At 36.6% G+C, this 23,649-nt stretch overlaps 4 protein-coding genes across 15 annotated transcripts in view; 3 read left to right on the top strand and 1 right to left on the bottom strand.

Annotated features, from left to right (window-relative positions):
• The window catches only part of Fife (regulating synaptic membrane exocytosis protein fife), a 58,210-nt gene extending 44,992 nt beyond the window's left edge, over window positions 1–13,218 (top strand). For 4 of the 9 annotated variants that reach the window (XM_076423721.1, XM_076423723.1, XM_076423720.1 and 1 more), the window contains 4 exons: window positions 7,527–7,614; window positions 7,698–7,780; window positions 7,909–8,031; window positions 8,471–13,218. In XM_076423721.1, coding sequence (XP_076279836.1) covers window positions 7,527–7,614; window positions 7,698–7,780; window positions 7,909–8,031; window positions 8,471–8,772 — 596 coding nt within the window. In that variant the 3' untranslated portion in view covers window positions 8,773–13,218. Of the gene's footprint in view, window positions 1–1,782; window positions 4,787–7,526; window positions 7,615–7,697; window positions 7,781–7,908; window positions 8,032–8,470 lie in introns of those variants that run through there. The other 5 variants (XR_013008991.1, XR_013008992.1, XR_013008993.1 and 2 more) reach the window with 5 other exon arrangements.
• Window positions 13,219–15,235: 2,017 nt separating this feature from the next.
• Window positions 15,236–17,299, top strand: LOC143208863 (uncharacterized). Its single transcript, XM_076423745.1, has 3 exons — window positions 15,236–15,860; window positions 15,944–16,009; window positions 16,381–17,299. Exons 1-3 carry the CDS (start codon window positions 15,513–15,515, stop codon window positions 17,239–17,241), a joined length of 1,275 nt encoding a protein of 424 aa, XP_076279860.1. The 5' UTR covers window positions 15,236–15,512; the 3' UTR covers window positions 17,242–17,299.
• Window positions 17,034–19,263, bottom strand: LOC143208871 (uncharacterized). Of its 4 annotated transcripts, none has more exons than XM_076423769.1 (3): window positions 18,591–19,263; window positions 17,743–18,530; window positions 17,034–17,462 (listed from the first exon to the last, which is right to left on the bottom strand). In XM_076423769.1, the coding sequence occupies exons 1-2, from the start codon at window positions 18,606–18,608 to the stop codon at window positions 17,757–17,759; spliced, it is 792 nt and encodes a 263-aa protein (XP_076279884.1). In that variant the 5' UTR covers window positions 18,609–19,263; the 3' UTR covers window positions 17,034–17,462; window positions 17,743–17,756. The 4 variants fall into 4 exon arrangements, with proteins under 4 accessions (XP_076279884.1, XP_076279886.1, XP_076279885.1 ...); XM_076423771.1 differs by having other exon boundaries at window positions 17,756–18,537; window positions 18,591–19,260; XM_076423770.1 differs by having other exon boundaries at window positions 17,756–18,524; window positions 18,591–19,260.
• Window positions 19,264–19,476: 213 nt separating this feature from the next.
• On the top strand, window positions 19,477–23,169 carry Endos (endosulfine alpha). Its single transcript, XM_076423786.1, has 3 exons — window positions 19,477–19,849; window positions 20,552–20,668; window positions 21,937–23,169. The coding sequence occupies exons 1-3, from the start codon at window positions 19,808–19,810 to the stop codon at window positions 22,105–22,107; spliced, it is 330 nt and encodes a 109-aa protein (XP_076279901.1). The 5' UTR covers window positions 19,477–19,807; the 3' UTR covers window positions 22,108–23,169.
• Window positions 23,170–23,649: the final 480 nt, after the last annotated feature.

The raw sequence follows: 23,649 nt of genomic DNA, 5'->3' as shown, positions 1-23,649 counted from the left end.
TAAAAATTGTCTGCATCGATAGCAAGAAGTAGAAATCGATTAGAATGTTATTTCTCCCCTTAATGATTTTAATAAAGGTGAAATCATATATTGACATTTCCAATTTTAAACATTTCCCAACAATTTTGAATTTTATCTACTCAATTTTTCTATAAATGCATAAAGATCCGCAGTCTACATACAACATATTGGGAAATCGCATCATACATATATTTCAGTTTCAATACAGAATCACACTGCAATTCGATTAATTCCAGTTGTAAATCTGTCAGCAACAGTTTCAAAGTTTCTAGTCGGGCCGTAGAGTTACTTGTCGACGGGCCGCGTGTTTGACATGCCTGCGATATACGAATAATATGAGTAGATTCGATCTAGATAGAGAAGACAAGCAAGGGAGATGAGAAGGATCGCATATAGGACACTTATAAGATCAGATAAGATCACACAAAAACGATGGTTTCTCCTCTCCCGCTACAGCTTCCTCAGATTTCGCGTGCGAGAAAGTAACGCACAATACAGCATACAGTATACAGCATACAGCATACAGCATACAGCGACATATGTACATATATGTAGGCAGTTTGGTCAATCCACACGCGTCGTGTTCGAAACACACGACACACATACAGGCTAGAGATCCCTATTTCACGTGTATACATGTAATAAAATAAAAACACGTGGTACGTGAACCGTGTAGTAAGAATTTAAGGATCAATTCCGACAACTGACTTTATGCATTTATAAGAAAAATGAGTTGGTGCAACTTAAAGCGGTAGATAAATTGAAAGAATGCAAGAACGTCGATGTGTTACACTGTCCAACACCAAATTTAAACATGTTTAAACGATCATAATGTATTAATACTGAATACGACTGTATTCGGGAAAGTCTGCAGAATCTTTTCCTGCAAAGAACAATTCAATATCTTTTATAATAACATCACACTATTTGTTTAAAGCTGAAAAATATGTCTTTTCTTTCAAAATGAAATTTCTAATAGTAGGTAGATTCGGAATCAGCGCAAAAAAAAACTCTATAAGAATCGCCCAACAGTAATCGTTGGACACGAAAAAAGTTTGATCGTGTTGGACAGTGTTGTTTCTAATTTATTAGGGTCATTAAAGAAAAAAAAAAGAAATGTTAATGTGTTTTTTGTTTCTTGCAATTGATACGGATAATTTTTATTTTGCATAAAGATCCGCGGTCTACTGATTGTTTTTCGAACGGATCCGTATTCGCAAATTCGTATTCACTTTCGCGCATCCTTAAATTCGTACTACACGATTCGCGTACCACGTGTACACGTGTATTTTAGTACACGTTCAAAGCCGTGATCTCCGATACAGGTACAGGCCACGTTTCTCGTTTCGCATCGATACACGCCAAGTGCCAAAAGCTATGCGCTGATCGTTCTCCACTATTGAGTGTGTACGTCTTCTTTCATGATTCGCTGACGGAGAACGTCGCGAGTATTCTTTGCATTGCTTCTTTGTTGATTTTCTTGATCTCCTTTCTTGGTCGGCGCCGTTCGGCAATCTTTCGCACGCATACGGCATACGACATATGGCATATGGTCGATCAAAATGCTCGGTTCGCTCGGTCGAAACGCCACAACTCCGACCCCGATCAATGGCGAATCGTGGGCTCGATCGACCGATCAACCAACTAACCAACCAACCAACTAACCAATCTACCAACCAACCAACCAACCAATCAATCAATCAATCAATCAATCAACCAACCAACCAACCTACCACCACCATCATCGATCAACGACAACAGCGTGCGTAGTCCCAAAGGTTACTGTGTGGCAGTGCGAGCCTGTATCTCCGAGGACCGGTAAATCGGCCTCCTTCCCACTGCCGCACTCCATACCGCCTCGATAAATAACCACAGGGCACTGTGGACCACCGTCACGGGCTTCCGGTAAGACACAGTTTTCTCGCTTTCCCTCTATCTGCCTTTTGCCGATATGTTTGCCTTGCGTATCAGTTTTGTCCATTTTCATCCGTTTTTGCCTTCTACTCGGACACGATACGCCAGAGAGTTACCTTCTTCTTTTCATTACACTACAACGCTCCAGCAGGCAACTTCGGCGTTCCTGCGTTTTCGTTTAGGTTGTACGGTCCAGTTTTTCTGTATTGTTCTTTCTCTGTCGTGAGAAACTCGACGATATGCTTCGTTTCACGGATTATATTCGTACCAAGATGAAAATTGGAAGCTGATCTTTTCCTTGCGTAACCAGAAATTTTTGCCTCACTCCTATAAATTCTTACCGTTTTCCTATGTTATCCAATAGATTTGGACGAGAAAATGCGAGAAATCCAAGTTTCGATCCTGCAGGGGCAACCATTCAGAAGTTATAAATGTTTAAAGTTGAGCAATTTCCAGTGTTTTTGACAGGTTAGGACGAGAAAACGGTAAAAATTTGTAGGAGAAAAGCAAAAATTTCTGGTTACGCAAGGAAAAGTTTACCCAAATTGAAAATTTTTAATTGTACGTATCAAATGAGTTTTCTCTGTACTCCACGATAAGTTGAAACGAAATCGTTTTACCGACAAGTTTATTTAACGAATATAAACGACACCGTTGTTCGTTGAACTGTTTAGCAAGGTGCACAACTATACAGTACATGGAATGGTAAATAGTAAATGGTACAGTCCATCCAGCATTTTTCATGAATCGAACCCGTTGCCGCATCGGTAGAGCTTTGAATTTTTTCTATTCGAATATCTGCTTTGCGCTGTAGTTTCGAGTAGTTGCCTACTTACCTGCATATACATAGATTATAGTTCTTAACAAACCACAAGTAGTTCGTTTGTGGCAGACCCCAAGGAAACAAGTATCGTTGAATGCATTTCTCGTTTCGAACGGAAATTCGATTAGGAGAAACATCCCTGACGTCGCGACAGTTCCGTCGAAATATACTCGTATATCTAGGGTTAGTTTATGCTAGGCTTATCTGGCTCGAAACTATTAATATACAGGGTGAACATTATAAAGCGTTACAGACGAATATCTCCAAAAATATTGATTATACGCAAAAATGTTTTAGATGAAACTTGTTCAGTACTGAGGGGGATATCATGTGGTGGGATCTTTATTTTTCCCGGTAGACACTCCAAGGTGAGGAGAAGGTCACCTTGATTTTTTAAAATGGAAATACCTACTTGCTGTATCATGAATCGATAGACTATCGAATTCTGAGTAAACATTATCAACCTCCATATGTCCTAAATCTAATAATTTACGAGATATTATCGTAACCATTTTCTTTCTTCTTTGGATAATATCTCGTTAACTATTACATTTAGGACATATGAAGGTCAACGCTTTTATACTCAGAGTTACTGAACAACTTCCATCTGAAACATTTTTGCGTATAATCAATATTTTTGGAGATATTCGTCTGTACCGCTTTATAATGTTCACCCTGTATATTAACGCGAGTAACTGCTAATGTTCAAAGAAAACTTTGTCACTGGCCAGCGAAGAAAGAAGGACAACTACAGGCAACTTCTAGATGGAAGATGGATAGATACGCAATGTGTATTTACGTGGTACGCATGCACATAGATGCATACGTACGCGCGTATCACAAATTAACCACGCAATCAACCATTGATTTCAGCACAGCTATAGACTTCTAGTAGATTCCAAACATGGTATCGGAATTTGTATCGAACGCGTTTAACCATAGATTTCTCACGTATTTCATGCATCCGTAAGAGTGCATATCGTAGATACAGTTACTACCCACTGTACTGCAACTACAACTACAACTGCACAGAGTGTAGATGTCGGAAGCTTAGGCAGCATAAGCAGAAACAGACGTAGAGGAAGTTAAAATAATAAAATCCGAAGGTTGCATGTTTCCTAAAACGGTTTTCCTATTTTTCGCACCAAAAGGAAAGGAAAAAGAAAGGAAGAGAAACAGTCCGACGATACGCATGCATACTTTGTCGACGATAAACAGACGGCGAAAAATACTACGAAATTTGAAATTGAATTGAGTTTTTCATTCTTTTTCAACTAAAATAACGACTTCTTGATATTCGTCGAAATGCATTTGACGATAACGAATACAAGAGATTCAGTAACCTTAATCCGAAACGATCAAAACGTATGTCGGAACCTAATAGAATATATAATCGCGTTAAACTCGGTACCAGAGATATTGTATCCTCTCGACTCGATTAACGTTGCTGGATCGGAAGAAGAACGGTTCCACATTCTCGTACGTATTTCGATAATCTATCATCGTAGCTGCTCGTAGCATCCGTTTCACGTAGATCAGACACATTCACCGCTTCAGGTAGCACACCACTAGAGATAATAATAATATGCACCTAGTACAGAGCTGTTCAGCGTCTGCCCGTACGGGCAGCGATTTTCTTGCCTTGGGCATACACAGAACGGCGGGCACGAAGCCACGCTCCTGCGGGCAAAGCTGCTTGTATTTACTTGTTTCTGTGGTCGCCAAGAAAAACGCCGCGTATCAGATTTTCAAAAAATTCGAGTCTACGCATTAACTGAGCTGTATAGTATAGGATTTATGTATTTACCAGAGAAAAAATCTTGAAAATAAGTTCGAAAGGCTCTGAGAAATAATGCAATTTAAATTTGTCAAAGCGTTAGCGATCCAAACTTTAAATGTTGAAGGTCTAATCTTTCAGAAAACTCAAGTCTGAAAACTGGCGATGCTTTTTTTAAAACTCTACATAAATTTTACATTGTACATTAACTTTGTATCCTTCGTATATTGATTGAAACATGCGTAGATTATTATAAAATATAGTACTTTTCATTTCAGCATTGTGTAAGGAATAATTAAACTATCTAGTTGTTCCTCCAATTTACTTTAATTTTGATGAATACTTTTAATTTTGAACTTCAAACTAATATTTTGAATTTCGAGGTTTCAAAGTGTTCTTATTTGAGAGAAACAAAAATTTTGTTGAAATTTGAAAGTCGTAAAATTTAAATTTTGGCCACAAAAAGCGGACTCCTGGATCAATGTGCGTCGTCGCGTTCGTTACTGTTTCGGGTCTTCGTTGCTCCACCACAGGGCTAGGCATAGTTGCCCCAATTGAGGCAAAACTGTCCCCACCAATAGCGCCCACTTTCCCCTTCCCTTTTCCCTTCCAGTAAGCATCGCTACCGCTTCGCTTGGCGCGATTAGCTACAAAGGTACGTACGGTGGAAGGTTGGTGGGGGAATTAAGCGTTTGAGGGGCTCCAACTTCACTACGATGAGGACGGTTTTGTCTCAATTGAGAGAAATGCACTGTCGCCAGAATCGACCAAAACTGATCGATTTTTCCTCTCCCCCTTTTCCCCTTCCACTATCCCATTCCAGCACCATGAGCATACTCCAACATCCCCCACTAAGTCCGTAGACTAATCACGTATTAATCTGGTCATCAAAGAGGGGGTATTTCCCTCTATTCTATATATACAGGGTGAATCACCTAATATCTTTATTGTTTATAATAATATCATAATAATATATTTATATATAATATTATATAATATTTAATTTTATAATATATTATAATAATATTATAATAATATCTTTGTTGTTTTCAAAGATACACTAACCCCTTGACTTACAAGGTTCTGAACGGAGTCTAATAAATATGTATGTTATTAATTTCCTTCAAACCGTGATGAAATCCTATTTTGGTTTCGTTAATGTATAGTTATCGGAGAACATGTAGCACACACAAGAAAAATAAATTTTCTCCTTGTTTAGGAAATTACGAACTACAAAGAAAGTTCTAATCACTGAAACTGTAAAATACATCGTAGGGCAAGGGGTTAAATGTCTTCTATTTATAATTAATAAATCGCAGGCGTAATCGGCTAGGGCTAGAGGATGTTCGAAAACATTCCACATCATTGAAGGACCTTAGCATATTTCTGCTTCTATATTTTAGTTTTATACGTTTTTTCTGTCCGTGACCTTGAATGACCATACTTAAGGTAAAAATAAGGTAAAAATTACTTAATTATAGTGACTGAATTCGTAATAAAAGGGTCTATCATTGTAGATGTTTAAAAAAGGGTGGTTCCGTTTAAAAAAATTGAAGTGACCTTGGTATCTCTAAAAAAATAAAAATAAAAATGTTTTTTGTGTCGTATGAGCCCCATTTTAAAATTTAACTTTGTCCTCGAGACATTTAATGTATCTTTGAAGACCACAAAGATATTTGAGGTGATAACGTTAGGTGACTCACCGTGTATACAGGGAGTTTCGCAACTGGTGGTACAAGCGAAAAGAGGGTGATACTACATGAAAAAATAAGTCGAAAATGTAGAATAGAACTCTTTTATGTGAGGTTTTGTTTTCAAGAAAATCGGCTTTGAATTTTCGCCGGGTACGTGCTTTAGTAACTGCAGAAAGTAGAATTGGTTGATCATGGTCAGACGCGTCAGACACGTCAGATTTTCTCGAAAACGAGTTGCCAAACGAAAAAATGTTATTCCTTTTTTTCGACTTATTTTTTCATGTAGTATCACCCGCTTTTCGCTTGTACCACCAGTTACGAAACACCCTGTGTAACTGCATTCCCCTCGATTTCCTCGATCTGACGACACTGGAGAAATGTGCCCAGCACTGCCTTACTAACAATAAGTCACTTGCCCGTAGCTTTGCCCGTAGCTGTGCCCACGGGCATCGGCAGGCATCCGCGCCCTTGCCCGCTAATAGGCATGTTGAGTAGCTCTGCTCTAGCAGCATGTCGTAATAGCAATGCGAACCTTGTAATTCTCTAACTCGCAAGCATCGAAGAAAGAGGAAAGATCAAAGTACCTGTTCGATACTTAGCTAGAGTTTTTCCACAAGTAGCTAAGAAAAGCGTAAGTAGGAATCTTAGAAGTAGTACTTTGATGTAATTGAAGTAATCGTACCATTTGCCGACCTTTCCACGTTAATGCTTTACATCCTTTCTTGACTGTGCGATATGCCGATCATGTTAACAAATGTATTATTATGCCTTTGTAATCATTTTACTCTTCACGTAGAAAATATCGTCGTAGCCGTCGTAGGATACACGTGGTTTTAGCATAGTGACGCAAGACTCGACGATACGGTACTTCAAAACTAATCTGACAGCACAACCGATAAATAGGCACTCTAGTAGAATTTTCTTGGACACTGAAAAACTCGAGTACAAAATAATTTTCTTCCAACATTGTTGACATTCACGTACAAAAGAGATCACTGTTTTATATTTAATACTTCTTCCTCTATCGCTTCACGATTACGATTGCTATTACCAAGACGATTACGAAGACGAGCACGAGGACCTAGATTACCAAGACCTAGTAAAACAAAGCGAAGTGAAGTTTTATTCGCGAAGCACGGATCTGTAAGCAGATGGCGTAAACGAAACAACCGTTTTTTCTTTCGTCGAACTGTTATTACTAAAGAAGAACGAATGCAAAGATCGCACGCGAACCGCTGAACAGGTAACTGTTGATGTACGAGTTCCATAAAGAATAATAGTTTCCTCTATCTCGCAGGGCGGGGTGAGCGCAAAGACAGTATAATGAATATTCCGGAGAGATTTTACGATCGCAACAATGAATCGGACGAGGAAGACAAATGGGGGTAAGCAAGATTAAGCTTTCTCCGATTGTTTCTATTTTTCTAGATAAAAGAAAGATTAGCTGACCATGGTTTTTCTTTTTCAGTCAGCCAGCGAGGAACGAAAATGGTATCGATACAAGGTTGGGTCGCGGGCAGGTGTCACCGAAAGGATTCAAGATGACCGCTGGTAAACATAGATATTATTTCATGAATCTCAATTTGGAATACTCTTTTTCACTGTAGAAAAGCTGTACAGCTGTGAGCCACTGTGCAAACAATCAGTTTGGTGAATACGTTACCTTTTCGTGAATACAGGAACTCAAAATGGCGAAGCGAAGTTGGCAATGGTGAAGTTGGCATTCTGCTTGAGCAAAGGAACACTCGAGGTTGAGGTTATCTGTGCCAGAGACATTTGTCCAATGGATAGAGAAGAACCAGGTAACCCTTTTTCCTTTTCGTATTCTCGTTCTTCTTTATGTCGTGCACGTAGATTGTGGCTACTCTTTTCCTTGCGTAACCAGACATTTTTGCCTTTCTCGAATCAATTTTTACTGTTTTCCTATGTTGTGTAGTAGATTTGGACAAGGAGATGTGAGAAATCCAAGTTTCAATCCTGCAGGGTCAATGGTTCACAAGTTATAAATGTTTAAACTTGAGCAATCTCCAGTATTTTTTACAGGAAACACTGGAAATTGCTCAATTTTAAACATTTGTAACTTGTGAACCATTGATCCTGCAGGATCGAAACTTGAATTTCTCAAGGTAAAAATTTATAGGAGAAAGGCAAAATGTCTGGCAACGCAAGGGGAAAAGTTTATCCTAGATTGTAGACATATCGCGTGGTAACGTAAAAAATGATTTTTCTGTTACCTCGTAGATACCTACGTGAAGACGTATCTGCGAGACAGCGACAAATGGATTCAGAAACGCAAAACGCGTGTAGTACGGCACAAGAGAAACCCGGAGTACCGTCAGACTATCAAGTACAACAGATGCGACGTTATCGGCAGAAATCTTCTGGTGATGCTGTGGGAGAAAAAGCAGGCCTTCGAGAGTAATCAAGGCTTAGGTGGGGCGGAAGTGAACCTCGATCTTCTTCCACTGAGTCGGCTGACCGTCGATTGGTATCCGTTGCTCCCGATCCATACGCTGGGCACCCAGACCGCGGACTCTCCATGATGGTTCAGGGAAAAATGGGCCCTCGAAGCCGACGAACTCGACCTCAGGCTGAGCCTTCTGCTCGACAACGACGACGACGAGCCTCCCATCAAAATAATCGCATGATTTGATGGAGGAACTCGTCTCGTTGCGTCGGTATCACCTGGCCGTGTCGCGTCGCGTCCCCTTATCAGTTTTATTCGCGGCACCATTGCATCCGAACAATATGGTAGAGTACAGATTCCAGGCAGAAGTCCGTGAGATCCAAGAAAATTGAAAAACAAAAACTGTTCTAATTTGCTACATCTTGACTTATACTTGTACGCATCTTTTTCCAAGAAACAAACAAAACGCATGTAACAAGAAGAAAAGAGAAATTGCAAAGAGTATTGCGTTGTGAACGCGCAATCGTCGAAGGCAATCGTAGTCGGTGATCTTGGCAAGTGGGGGTCACGCTGGCAATCAGAGTAAATCTATGTTCTGTTGCCAAACGCGCACCTACGAACACCTAGTATAAATCGCACAGGTACACCCTGTTTGTGCGTCGCGAGCTCATAATTTAGTACAAGCCGAATGACAATCGATGGATGATTTATCAATATTCAATATACGAGAGTATTTACATTGAAGTAGCAACAGATAGGAGCAGAAACTTTTTACCTGGTTCTTTTCGTGATATTCTTTCGTGGAACACGAGGACGTCGATTGCCAGCATCGAGAATGGTTTCACGGGTTTGTGGCGACAGGTGATGCACGGTTCTTCGACGGAAACCGAGAAAATAACAAAGACAACCAAAAAGATAAATGGTCCCACTTTATCAAACATTTACTTGAGTTTTTCTTCGAAAGGGTTACGATCAAGCCGTAGCTCGTCGAAGGGAATCATCGACCAATCTCGAAACCTCGACTTCCACGAAGGTTCTAGCAATAAGAGTGTATCCGTTCAACGGTAAACGATATATCAAACGAAAAAAAGTAATCACGACGAAAAACGGTGCAAGAGAGATTCTATTTTTTTCGAAGCGGAATATAAGCGAGAGAAGAATTATTCAAGCTTACGTCCCAGGACGAGGGAGACGACGAGGGTCCATTTTTCCAATAAATTAACGATCGACCACGATCAAGGAGAAACGATCAAAATCTATCGCGAACACGAAACGAATTCTGGTTGATCCAGCGCAGCGTTGCGATTCGATTGAATCTCATCACGAATTTGCAAAACCGATCGCATTGAAAATTTCTTGGTCGAAAGGGACGTCTCGAGACAATCATTTTCCGTTTTCACTCTTTGTCTGTCTCTTCGCTCGTAACGGATAATCGTGCGTTTTCTCGAATTTTATTCGAGCAGTTTCTTGCACGAATAAAATTAGGAAACACGCTACGAGCTCGATCGCGTGGCGCGTTTATTTTTCCTTCGTTTTAGTATTATACGTGTTATACGGGTTATATGTATAATCGTTGACGGTAGAAATTCTGAATCGAGACGACCGTTCCGATTTCTTGAATCGTTTAAACGACAGACAATCGTTCCGGAGTTCGCTGGCCGAGCCCGAAGAAAACAATATGTAGTCGGTACACGGTTACCAAAACACGACTTTACGGGCAACATGAATGACCATTGACATCTCGATGTATAGAAGTCACACAATTTTTGTAGCTCGTAGACTGACAAAACGATTCGTTCAACACTTACAACTTTCATATCCGAGATGAAAAGGGAATACAAAAACACGGCTACAGCATACACACACGCACACACTCTCACAGACACGCACACGCTATATGTACGTATACACACGTGTATATTCCGCGTCTCGTAACGCGGCACTCGGAAGGAATGCGAAAGGAATTTGCAAAGATACCGTCTGATTGTTTAGGCGCATACAATTGAGTCACTTGCATTCTCACTATTCGCTAAGAAGATTACCACACTCTACATTACCACTACTGCTTCGTTACGAGACACGGACAGTATATATGTATGTGTACGCCGCGAGCGATAAATCGTTCGAAAGCATGTATTGCGCTTACCCCGCCCGAGTTAGAAACCGAAGATACCTTGTACCGTTAGGTAGAAATTATTCGATGCATGTATATAATTCTAATGTACTTAAGCGCATATGCGATTAATGGTATATAGAAATCAATGATTTCGCTCGACCAAATCCTAACCGGTTGCAGATTTAACCTTCATCGTAATTGACTTTATAGAAAAAGTATCGGATGGATGGAGATAGTAGGTGGCTTTCCATTAGCTCATTTAAATCTGGGTTACAGGATTGATTTATTGTTACACTTCTAGTAAATGATTTCGTGCGTTCTCTTTCTCTCTCTCTCTATTATATATAAAGAGGCGAAATTTCAAAAAACTTGCGATGGAGTCGTTCATTACACGCTGATCGAACGTTTCCCCGGAATTACAATAAAACGTTTCGCGTGGATCGGTCAGGTATCTACAATCTCCTGAAGCAATAAACGATCACAGTAACCATGGACCATTACCGCATCTCATTGTCAGTCTCTCGTACGATCAAGGTTAACGTCTGATAAAACCGAAACTCTGAAAAGTTATACGATAAGTTTCACTGTTCTATCGAATTCTACCGAGTGCAATAGCAAACTCAGTTTTGCATTTCCTCGTGCGATGTTCTGTGCACGTAGGACACAGTTTCTCTGACTGATCCGCTTTCACACCCCATTCAAAAGATGTCGGTGATCCAATTGATATACATACACGCGATCGTTTCGTAGGATGGTCTCGCGATCGTTCGTCATCTAACAAATCGGAAGAGAAATTGTTTGTACTTGTTTTCGGCCAATCGAATGAGCGAGACAATACGAAACGATTTAACAGCGTCGAACGGGTGACGGTGGCCCACAACAAATCCAGATCGGAATTCGATTATTTCGATTTTTCGAGTTTTCTAATAATGAAACAGACTCGTGTGCACGTAAAGAGAAAAGAATGCCACGACTGCAAACTGTGCAAACATTTGCATTAACTAATGTAAAATCAGATCGGCCTACAAACATATCCTAACAGTTGTTTAAGGGTACGTTAGACACGAAGAGACTTTCGATGAGAGACCTTAACGAATAAGCTTTCTCGTCATTGAACAGAGTTTCCTTCGAAAGTGTCTTCGTTCTATGTTAATCGCATGGACAATCCTCTCGAACGAATGCAATCATCTAACCTTGTAGATGAGCAGGTTCTTCCTTCGTAAATTTGATTAAGCTCATCGTTTAGACACGGTTGTCAACTAGATTTCGAAAACGAACAACCGTTTATCTACCTATCTGCGCCTATTGTCGTTGGGATTCGTCATGATCGAGTTTGAAGTCGCGTAACTTTGTTGTACCGGTGCCAACAATGATGCGGTGTCGGTGAAAGAATCGACGATATTGCTACCTTCCTGAAAATCATTTTTAGTAAATGATTCTCTGCGATTCTTGTTTGCCTGAATGTTTTTAACGAAATGATGATGTCTTTCATTGTCGGATATCTTTGTTATTCACCAAGGGGGCTTCCTATTAGAATTCATTGGAAGGACCAACATTTTTTACCCCGCGAGTGTTTCAACCGACTGCCCTTCTATCTTTTAGACTTTCGACCCAATTCGTCGGACGTTTCTTTTGCTGGTTATTCCTTGACGATTTCTTGTCTGATCTATATTTGTGAAAATCTTTCTTTGTTCGCCGACACGAAAATGAAGATTATTTGTTTTCACGGGAACAAAAGGGAAAAGATCTTTCTTCCCACAATCATTTTAGCTTTACTTCCAATTACGTTTTCATATTGAATTCAAATACATATAGTTATTCGTCGTGTTAAACTATATGACGAATATTGTAACGTTTCGAGATTACATACAACGGTAATAGTGCCACTACCACTACTACCACTACTACTACTACTACTACTACTACTACTACCGCTACTACTGCTACTACTACTACTACTACTACTACTACTACTACTGCTGCTGCTGCTACTACTACTACTATTATAATAATAATAATAACAATGGTGTAGTAATACTAATAATAATGATAATAATAATAATGATAATAATGATACGTGATAACGATGACGCCGACGATAATAACAACAGGACATTCGGGCGTTGATCCAAGTCGATTCTTTCATTGTTGTCACCGTAACCATAAAAAGGCATCTGACTCGTATGACTCGCGAAATCTATTGAAAGTAATTATTTATTATTTGCCATTTCCTGTTTTTTTCACAAACACGTATTCCGCGCTTACTGGAAAAATCGTAGAGTCGGTTAAAGCATTGATTTAAGCTTCCTATAGTGCAACATATCGAGATCAAGATCTAGATCAAAGATATAAAGAAGAATATGAATACTTTCCTCTCGCTGCGACGTATTTACTTTTCTTTTGAAAAATAGTCTCAGCCTTTCGATGTCGAGTATAAATCAAGTCTGCCTAACTATGTGACTACACTATCGCCTAAATAAAGAATATATAAATATATAAATAAATAAACAAATAAATATATATTTATATATACAATCGTATAGTAATGTAGGCATCTAAAGAGAAAATATATATATGATATACGTATCTACACGTATTACATCGTATTGAAATTGACAATCGAGATCATTGATCCAATTATATGTATGCTACGAATCTTTTAGAAAATATCTCGCACAGAAGATAATCATAAATTTATCGTGACACAATCTCGTGTCAAATAATCGTAGAGCGGTGTGTAGGTATAAATATTACTTATATGTATTACATTACATAAGATTATGTATTGTTTTGCGTTGCGCAACATTGCCTTGTATTGTATTGTAATTGCATTACATGTCGTTAGATTTTATTATTATATATTAAATTGTATTATGTTATACTATTGTATGTATCGTTTATGCTATATATTGTTATATTACATTATATTATGTTACATTATATTATATCGCATTATATTATAATTAGTGATATTACATTATATTATATTACATTATATTATATTGTATTACATTATGTTATAATTAGTTATATTACATTATATTGTATTGTGTTGTGTTGTATTGTATGGTATTGCATTGTATTGTATTGTATTGTATTGTATTGTATCGTAACGTGTCGTACTGTACCGTATTATATCATATCATATTGTATCGTAACGTATCACATTGTATTCTATTCTATTCTACTGTATTCTATTATATTCGATTGTATTGTATTGCATTGCATTGCATTGCATTGTATTTTATTGTATTGCATTGAATTGTATTGTATTGTACGTATTGTATTCTATATTATATTTTATATTATATTATATGTATTATATTATATTATCTCATAGTATATTGTATTATATTATCTTATATTATATTGTATTGTATTATTTTATATTATATTGTATTATATTATATTATTATATATTATATATGTATTTATATAATATTATTGCTGTATGTACCTTGCGAATTCTTGCCGACCTACCCGTAGATGCAATTTTAAAGATGCAACAGCGATAAGAATGATCATTAGGGTGGACCTTATTTTTCGACTTTCGAATATTTTTCGGGACACCCCCTAGAATTGTGACACTGACGCAAAAATAATGTGTGCAAAATTTGAAATCGATCGGATAACGGGAAGTGCTGCCACATCGACTTTGAAAATTTTTTAATTTTGTAACTCGACTTTCTCCACTGTAGTATATCATTAGTATATATTTTTATATATCGTTGAATTTGTCTTTTTACGTACTATACTAATGTAGAAACAAAATGTAGCACTAATTTTAAAAAAAAAATCGTGACCTTGAAATCTCAAAAATTGACTTTTCAAAAAAAATTTTTTTTTTGCATTATATTTTTTTAATTTAATAAACAATACAACTTTTGTCTAAGAAATTTTTTAATATTTTTATAAATATACATTATACATATAATACAGTACATTATACAAAAAACTAAAATTATTTTAAAAAATTTCGTTGAAATAATTTATTTATCTCGTAATGACTTTTTTGATACATCTGGATATTAGTTTCCTATTTTCGGAAATAATTTGTAAAATATATTGTTTCTCCTCTTCATTTTTTGATAATAACTGATTATAGTCTTGAATAAGCTTAATACATACCGCGCTCAGCAGTGTCATTAACAAATTTAAGTTTTGTACTAGGGCTTCCTGGTTAAATTTGCTACGGGCCCCGCGCTGGATTAATCTGGCACTGAATGTAGATAGGTCCATAGTAGATACCAGTCGAACCCGATTCGTATTGGTTCTAGTTTTCGAATTCACCGTTCTCAAAGCGTAGAGGACGCTAAAATTACTGGCATTTTAAGGTGTCGGTACTACAGATTCCTATGGACATCAAGTCCCATAAGGCATAAGGACTGTCACTGACTGTCACACTGTCACAGTCTGTCACACTGTCACAGTCTGTCAGGTCTATTATTCCTATTCCTATTTCCTATATCTCGTCTGTGATAATACACCGTGAAGTGAAGTCAAGTGAAGTAAACTTTGTTTTGAGATTTTGCCACAAGTGACGCCATTATACACATCGATAAAGAAGGAATTTAAGCCATGACGGTTTGTTCAGATACAAATTCCTCTCTATATTTTCCACGCATACTTCGATTTCGCGCAACTGTCAGACGTCAACCACAGTCAACCAGTCTATTTCGGTATTTTCGGTTGTAGTTCCGATGCGTATATCGTAGAAAACGGTTGTTTTGAGTAAATGAAAAGCATTAATATTCTGAAAGATGAGTCTCGTTGCATACGGCAGCAGCGATGAAAGCTCTGACGAAGAGGGAAACAATTGCGATACGTTCGAGATCGTTAATGAAACACCCGAGGAACCTTTATTTAAACAAACAAATGAAAAGCTGTGTTTACCTGCTCCGAAACATGACAAAATCGTAGAAGAGGTTATTGAGAATGATCTCAAAATACATTTCGATTTTTTACCCAAGCCGCAAAGCTTGGCAGTATCGGAAGATATTATAGAGGATGACAACATTCCTCTAAAAAGGGAGGATGAAGTGGAACCTGAGAAACCGATCAAAAAGAATCGTGCTCCAGTTAAAATAACAGTTCCTTCTTTATCCGACGTAAGCATATTACTCATTCGATCATAATTCATTTTATTTCATATGTTAACATTCGTTAAATTACTTGATCGAATTCGTTACAGTTCAAAGATATCGAAGAAGAAAATGAAACTAGAGCAAATAATTCTATTCGCCGTAAACCTTCTACCGTGAGTATATACAAATATAAATACAGTGTGTCCCACGAACTCAGACTGCAAGACTCGAACAATACTCAGAAATACTCAGAATACGCCAATCTATCGATATCGAGGATAAAAAATTGGACATTCTATTTAAAAAGAAAACAAAGGGGTGACCTCTGTATCTTCTGTACACCTCCACTTGCAAGAACACCATTTAAATATACCATATTATGTAGTTTTGCCTTATTCTGTAAGTAACATTTTCTTGTATTGTTTGAAATAACCAAGATATTCAATTGGACAGAGTTCATGGGATGCACTGTATGTATTGACCATGCTATATAGCTGTCCGTTGTTATTCTCACCATAAAATACATGTTTATACATAATTTCAGAAACGCACCATGCTCTTCACGCTATTGCCAGAACCAAAGGGAGCCGAGGTCAAGGCTACTAATAGTTTGATTCCTAGCATTGTTAATAAAGCAAAAACAAATCCGACTAAAGCTCTAGCGACTAAAGATAAAGACATAAGAAGTTCTATCGCTGATAAAACTGCTGCTACGAAAAGTTCCATAGGAATTGATTACGATTCAAACTCCGAAGACGAAGATGGGATCGCTGTTAGTGGTACGGATTCTGGTACAGACTTCTTCGCTCTATCTGTCACCGATACTCCCGTTGTATCTGATGCTTTAATGGAAGAACTAAGCTTGAAGATAGAGACAAACAAATTTGATCCTCCAACTAAAAATAGTTCAGGTAGCAGCTATCTACCTACCAATTCTATGGTAGCTGTACCTCGGAAGACATTAGTGAGTAATATCATGAATTTACCAAAGGAGGAAATATTACTTAAAAATAAAGCAGAGGTGGGTCCGAAATTGCCTGTACCCGAACAAGAGTACAATGTCGACGTAGAAGGGAATGTGGCTTTCGACGAGAAAGCTATCGAATACCTGTGCGGCAGACGAAGTATAAAGAGGAAAGCTAAAGAGATCGACGAAGCGAGTGTTATCGAAATAAATGGAGAGGATATCAAACCGGACGAACGGGAATGGCTGGTCAAGGCATTAACGGAAGAGCCTGTACAAAGACCAGTCTCCATGATGGGTGGTGTAAACTCCCAATCGAAGAAAAAACACCAAATCACGTACTTGGCGCACCAAGCTAAAGCAATGGAAATGGAATTAAAAAATCAGTGGGCACAAAACAGGATGACCAGGCAACAAACGCAATCGAAATATGGATTTTAATCAATCACACATTTGTATAGAACATATAAATATAGCATTCTTTATTATTATAGAAAAATCAGATAACTTACACAAGAGACTTACGTTAGAAATAACTGGTCCTCTCAGAAAACATTTTCTCCAATGTTCCACATTCCTTCCACTTAGCCTAGAGCAATACTTTCGCTTGTAATAGGTAATAGTTTATAACTAGACTGTGGATCTTTATGCATTTGTGGCTTCTAAAAATTTTCAAAAGATGCTGGAGTATTAAATTATTTATTTTGGGTCTACAAATGCTGTCACCAATAAAAATAGAATTTTATGTGGTACTACTTTTTTAAAGTTTGTCTATAAAACTTAAAAATTGCCTAAACATCCGAAGTTTAAATAGTTATAAACAAAGCAGGATGATCAGGAAACAAACGCAATTGAAATATAGATTTTATTCTGTCACACATTTGTATAAAAGGTATAAATATATAACATTCTTTATTATTATAGAAAAATCAGATAACTTACAAGAAAGACTTACTTTAGAAGTAACTGGTCCTCTCGGAAAATATTTTCTCCAATGTTTCGTATTCCTTTCGTTTAGCCTCGAGCAACGCTTTCGCTTGTAACAGGTTAGGTGGCAAATCCCCGTATTGGCTAAGGCATTTATCGATTTCCGACAGTTCACCGCACATTTCCAAGTATCTATCATATTTATTTAGGATATTCTGTGGATAAAGATCGTCGACCTGCATTTTCGTTAAATCGACTTCCAACTTCTTCACAGTTTGCTTATATTCATCCAATTTTGTCATCAGAAAGACTTGATTGCAGCGATTGTCTTCTTCATCTTTCTGACCCTCTTCTACGAGTTCTTTGATATCGTTCACGACCTCTTGCAGATCGGTCAGCTTCGCTGAAAATCTAGTATATTTTCTGTAAAGATTATCATACGACAATGCCAACTGTTTCTCTTCCCACTGTCTCCTCGCTTCCTCCACTTTCTTTCTTTCATAAACAATCTTTAGATCGGTCTTGTCGAAGTCTGATAATTTTTCAAACTTCAATATAGAGGCTACTTTTTGCAGTCCATCCTTGATGTTGCTGGACAACGATTCCGGTTCCAGATTTAATTCCGATAGTAACGGCAGGATATCTTTCTGAAATGTAATATTCTCGTCGGTCATTTCGGTGATTCCTTTCTGCACGAATTCAAGTAACGACTGTTCTTCCGACGAAATACTGTTCTCACGGTATTTTAGATTAGAAGTTGTGCTGGAGACAGAATCATTCTGCGAGGACGATGGCACCTGTAACTTCATACTTTTATTAGAATTATCGTATAACGCAATTTTCTTACGTTAACTGTAACTTACTTCACTCATAGAATCCATGCTGAATCAACTGTGAATCAACTCCCTATGTAAGTACATGAATTCTTTTGAAAAACCGGCAATATTTGAAAACTAATTTACTGTGCGCATGTGTGTCAAAGTTCACCCATTGTGAACGTAGCTGCAGAACTCCGAGCATCGAGAAAATAGGAAGGAGCTAGCAGATTTAAAAAGATTTTATGTATATCGATTTTTCTTCGTTTTACCTGGTTTTACATCAATTCACGTTATTTTCTGTCGGTAATTAAAAGCTTCAGCATTTGTCAAATTCTACATAATACCGTTCTGTCGAATAAGATTTTTATATAAAATTACGTTAATTGTATTCTGCATAATTATAATTATTACTCGGAATACTTTGAAAAGCGCATCACAACGTACTGGAATTATTAATATATCTCCAAGTAATTGCAAATTAATAATTAGGTAATATTCTTTCCGAATATGTTCAATAGGTTGAAAATAATATAACAGTATTTCTAAATTCACAAATGCACAAAATCCGCTGTCTAAGCAATAATACTCCGAAGAACTGAAGTTATAACTTGCGCTCGTTCAGAAAAGTTTCTATTTACGAATTTCTTCCAAGAAATATAATAAAATGCAGATTTGAAGATTCGAAAATTGCAGCAAAATTGATTCTTCGAATGCAAAGTAGCATCCATAGTTGAAAGAAGATCAACACTGATCAACACGATTCCACGATGACAATGAAAAGTTTTAAGACCGATTTCCACGTGGAAGAAGCGCGACCGTACGAGACGGAATTTTTATTTGAACTATATTTACCGACCGGATATATGCATTACTAATAGCAGATTTGATGAGAGATCGCTTACATAAGTTGACAAGCGGCCATGTGTTTACGAATCGTTATTTAAACTGCGATTTTTATCGCCTCTCGCGCGTCATGAGAATTCACACCTAAGATCAAATTCCGGTAACGGCCATCTGGAAACGCGTGACCCTGCACGAATCGTTGTTGCTGTTTTTCGTGTACGCTTTCATTGACAGTCATTTGTTTTCGGTAACAAAGAAACATTACGGAGAAACGTGATCATTCTACGAAGTTATCCGAATTGAAATTAGGCTAAACCAAAGGAAATCAGTGTGCGCCGACTGCACTGCGTATTTCACGCGTTTGTGTGGAAACGTGTGTTTGAAAGGTGACCGACAAAAAGTGGTTAGAAACAACGAGAATGAGCAACGATCAAGGAAATGAATTGTCTCGGACAGTTGAGGTAAAAACAGAAAACAACAACGTCTATTTATTTACTTGAATTATTTCGATCGCACGACGGTTCGATCACTATATCTCGTATATATGTATAACTAATATTTCATAACTATATAAATAGACTGCGGATCTTCATGCATTTATACGAAAATTAAGTAGATGAAATTCAAAATTGTAGGAAAATTTAAAAAATTCAACGTCAATAAAATTATTAAGAGGGTGGAAATAACATTAAATTCCGATTCTATTTCTTGCAATCGACGCAGACAAATTTTTGTTTTGCATAAAGATCCGCAGTCTATTAATAACTAGTTTAGAAACGTCTAAATAAAATGAGTTTGTTAGTGTACAAGTAGAAAAGAAAACATACTGTAAAGATTAAATTTCTGTTAACTCCTTGCCCTATGATTTATTTTACGGTTTCAGTGATTAGAACTTTTCTGTAGATCGTAATTTCCTGAAAAAGGAGAAAATTTATATAAATTGTATGCCTATATGTTCTCCAACAGCTGTATATTGACAAAACCAAAATGGAGTTTTATTTCGGTTTAAAGAATATTAGTAACATACATTTTTATCAGAATCTGTTTAGAATAACCACGAGTCAGACACGATATTGTAAGACAAGGGGTTGATAGTATACTTAATATTTCATGGTATACTGACATATTCAAAACTGAAAAAAAAACTATGTATTTTATTATAGTTATCGTCGAATGACATTGAGAAGTTAGAAGAAGCTAAATTAATGGCAAAGTTTCCTAATACTGGCCGTCCGATCAATGGACACTCAGCGTTCCTACAGAAGAGGCTAGCTAAAGGGGTAAACACACGAATCTTATATATTTTACTTCTTTTTTCAGGTTTATTTATGAATCGAACTGTTTAGGAGAATGCTATTAGAATAATTGAGCATGTTAAACGTCACGCCGGATCTTAGGGACCAGCTATAGAGTTTCCGTTTATGCTGCACTAGCTTTTTTTTTATAAATCCAATTTGAATCTCAAGGAACAGATTTTGCAGTACTGTATAGACGTTTCAATACATTATAAGACTTTATACAATACAAATTATAAACAATTGTATGCCTATTATACAAGCAGTTTAAAGAAAACTCTTGCTTACGTGTGCAGCACTCCCCGGTTGAAGGTAGAGCGTGGAGTAAATAGAAAGGCAAGCGACATATTTAGGCTTGGCGTTTAACGTGTTAACGGCGTATCGACAGAGCCATAATATTTGCATTCGACACAAGAGATGAAAACGCATAGCAATGTAGAATCATTCTTTCGGTAGCTGATAATTTGACAGCGGATTTGATGCATTTATGGCAAAAATTAGTACTTGTAACTTGAAACAGTAAAAACATTAGGAAAATTTAAATACACGGTGAACCACAAATCATGACCAGTAGAGATTACTTTGTTATTAGCAGTCCGATCGAAAATGTTTTTATCACATATAGCATGGTTTCAAAAGAGCTTTCACATAATTATAGCAAATTTTTTGCAATTTTTTTATGTTATGCTACTTATCGAATCCACTTTGAAATCCTCTAACAAATAGGTGTAAAAAATTATAGGTGTTCGCAAAAAAATTGAAGGTGACCTTGAAAAATCATGAAAAAAAAGAGTTGTCAAGTAATTTGCTATAATCACGTGAAAACTCTCTTGAAACCATGCTATACCTGATAAAAACATTTTCGATCGGACTTCTAATAACAGAGTAATCTCCACTGGTCACGATTCGTGGTTCACCCATTATTAAATATTCAGGATCTTAAGAAATAAAATAAATTTCTATTTCACTCCTGTTTATTGTAATTCGCGTAAAAAAGTCGTATTTTGAATAAAGATCTGCTGTCTGCTGATAATTAACCAAATTCGTAACTAATATAAGAAAGAAGATCGACTAATAATTAAATACGAGGTTGAAAATGCATTGGACACGATGTTCGTTCAATGTATTTGTTGTGACCTGTATATGTAAAAGACATCAATGTTGAATCGGTATTAAATCTGTCGATAAGTTGTTGATAGGATAGTACATGGAATAATCGACAGTTTGTATGAAATTTGTAAAAACACTTTCAGCAAAAATATTTTGATTCCGGGGATTATCAAATGGCGAAACAAAAATATACAGCTAAACCAAAGCCAGCTGGTGTTTTGCCAACAGGTGATGCTATACCTACGCCTGAAACAGTACCGCAACGAAAAACATCGATAATCCAACAAAAATTTAACACTTCGAGTACTTCATAAGTATTTTGTAAGATTATTCAGAGTATTACAGAATTTCTGGTGATACAGTGCGATCGTATGCAATCCGAATTTTAAACAATCCAATGTCTTTATATTTGATAGACGGTATTATTTTAAAAAATATTTAGTTTTTGTAATGTTTCTTAGATGTTTGTGTACAACGATCAGAGTCGACAGAGTCGAGTGCAAAAACTTTCTGTTCACAGTCGTAGTATGTATAAAAATTCTTTCATGTCGCACGTGTGCCATTCTCTCTCTCGATAGTTCTTTTTAAGGCACAGTTGAAGAAAATGTAAGGAAAAACAAATTATAATTTATAACTGCGTATTAAACATTTATATTCTAATTTTTGTGATTAAGTATGGGTGTGTAGGGGGCACATATGCAACATGCGCACCTCGTTTATAATTATTTGAGTTATTTTTCTAGGCAGCAATAAATTTGGATCATAGATTGAGGAGTGCACGATAGTAGGGTTCCAAAATTTGTTGTATAAATAAGCAATGGGGCTAGGTATTTAGGAGTACATACAATGCAAACTACAATTGGTAAGACGGGATATTACGATGTAAATGTAACCACTTGTATACGCAATAGAGATTCAGGATAAGACATTTTACAGATCTGCATTTCCAAAGTTGCTGTGATGTGCTTAGTAAGACTATTTTCTTATAAGATGTCAGGTTGTCGTAAGAATCTGTATGTAGCATAAAACAATCTTAAATATAGCAGTTGTTTTGGTTATTGTAAACTATATTAGTAATATATTGCTATTTAAACTTAATAAATATTTATTCAGTTACCTATCCATTATTACAATAACGAGACTAAAGAAAAAGAAGATAGAGTAAGCGTTCTACGCATTATAAACTTCCGTTAATTATGTTTACTATAATCTACCCATGCGTTGAAAGCGTGTAGAAAGCATAATAAATTTTATGTTGTTGTATGACTAATAAGCTGAGTATTTAATAATATGTTCACCTGTACTCGAAAGATATGAATAGAAATATATTCGAAAATAACGAAAGTGCACTTACGAATAAAAAAGATTTGAAAGAACTTGCTTGGATAATATTTATTATAACATCACCGATGACTTTAGGCTGTATTATACATGTTGTTTAAATAGTGTGTTTGTTCGTCGCATTAGCACTTAAACGTATAGTAACAGCAGAAAAAAGTATGTGCACATTATTTTTTAAGTGATCACTTTTGGAACAGTTTTTTTTCATTTGCCTTAGTTCGTGAACAATATTATACGTTTCTTTACGCTAGCTTACTCGCATACTAATAAAATATATTTAGTCAAACAGAAAAATTAGCAGTCCTATTTCTCTATTTTCCCCAACATAAGTTATTTTAACATACGTACGACTTAAGTAACATTTCCCATTTGATGTATTAAACATTTTTTCTTTTTATAAAAGTGTAAGTGTAAATAGTATAATAGTACTTAGTATATATTAATTCTATTAAATACTAATATATTTATTATTTGTACTCGTACACACAGAGGCACTTATCTATATTATCATATTT

Source organism: Lasioglossum baleicum, chromosome 5 (assembly GCF_051020765.1).
Source record: "Lasioglossum baleicum chromosome 5, iyLasBale1, whole genome shotgun sequence".
Lineage (NCBI taxonomy): Eukaryota > Metazoa > Arthropoda > Insecta > Hymenoptera > Halictidae > Lasioglossum > Lasioglossum baleicum.
This window is presented reverse-complemented; position numbering and strand designations above follow the sequence as displayed.

Bases quoted from the DNA above. Each gene is read 5' to 3' on its own strand.
- LOC143208863 (XM_076423745.1), top strand. From the start codon at position 15,513: ATGAGTCTCGTTGCATACGGCAGCAGCGATGAAAGCTCTGACGAAGAG. The intron at 15,861-15,943 runs GTAAGCATATTA...AATTCGTTACAG, and splicing joins CAGTTCCTTCTTTATCCGAC to TTCAAAGATATCGAAGAAGA. The intron at 16,010-16,380 runs GTGAGTATATAC...ACATAATTTCAG, and splicing joins TTCGCCGTAAACCTTCTACC to AAACGCACCATGCTCTTCAC.
- Endos (XM_076423786.1), top strand. From the start codon at position 19,808: ATGAGCAACGATCAAGGAAATGAATTGTCTCGGACAGTTGAG. The intron at 19,850-20,551 runs GTAAAAACAGAA...ATTTTATTATAG, and splicing joins AATTGTCTCGGACAGTTGAG to TTATCGTCGAATGACATTGA. The intron at 20,669-21,936 runs GTAAACACACGA...AAACACTTTCAG, and splicing joins AGAAGAGGCTAGCTAAAGGG to CAAAAATATTTTGATTCCGG.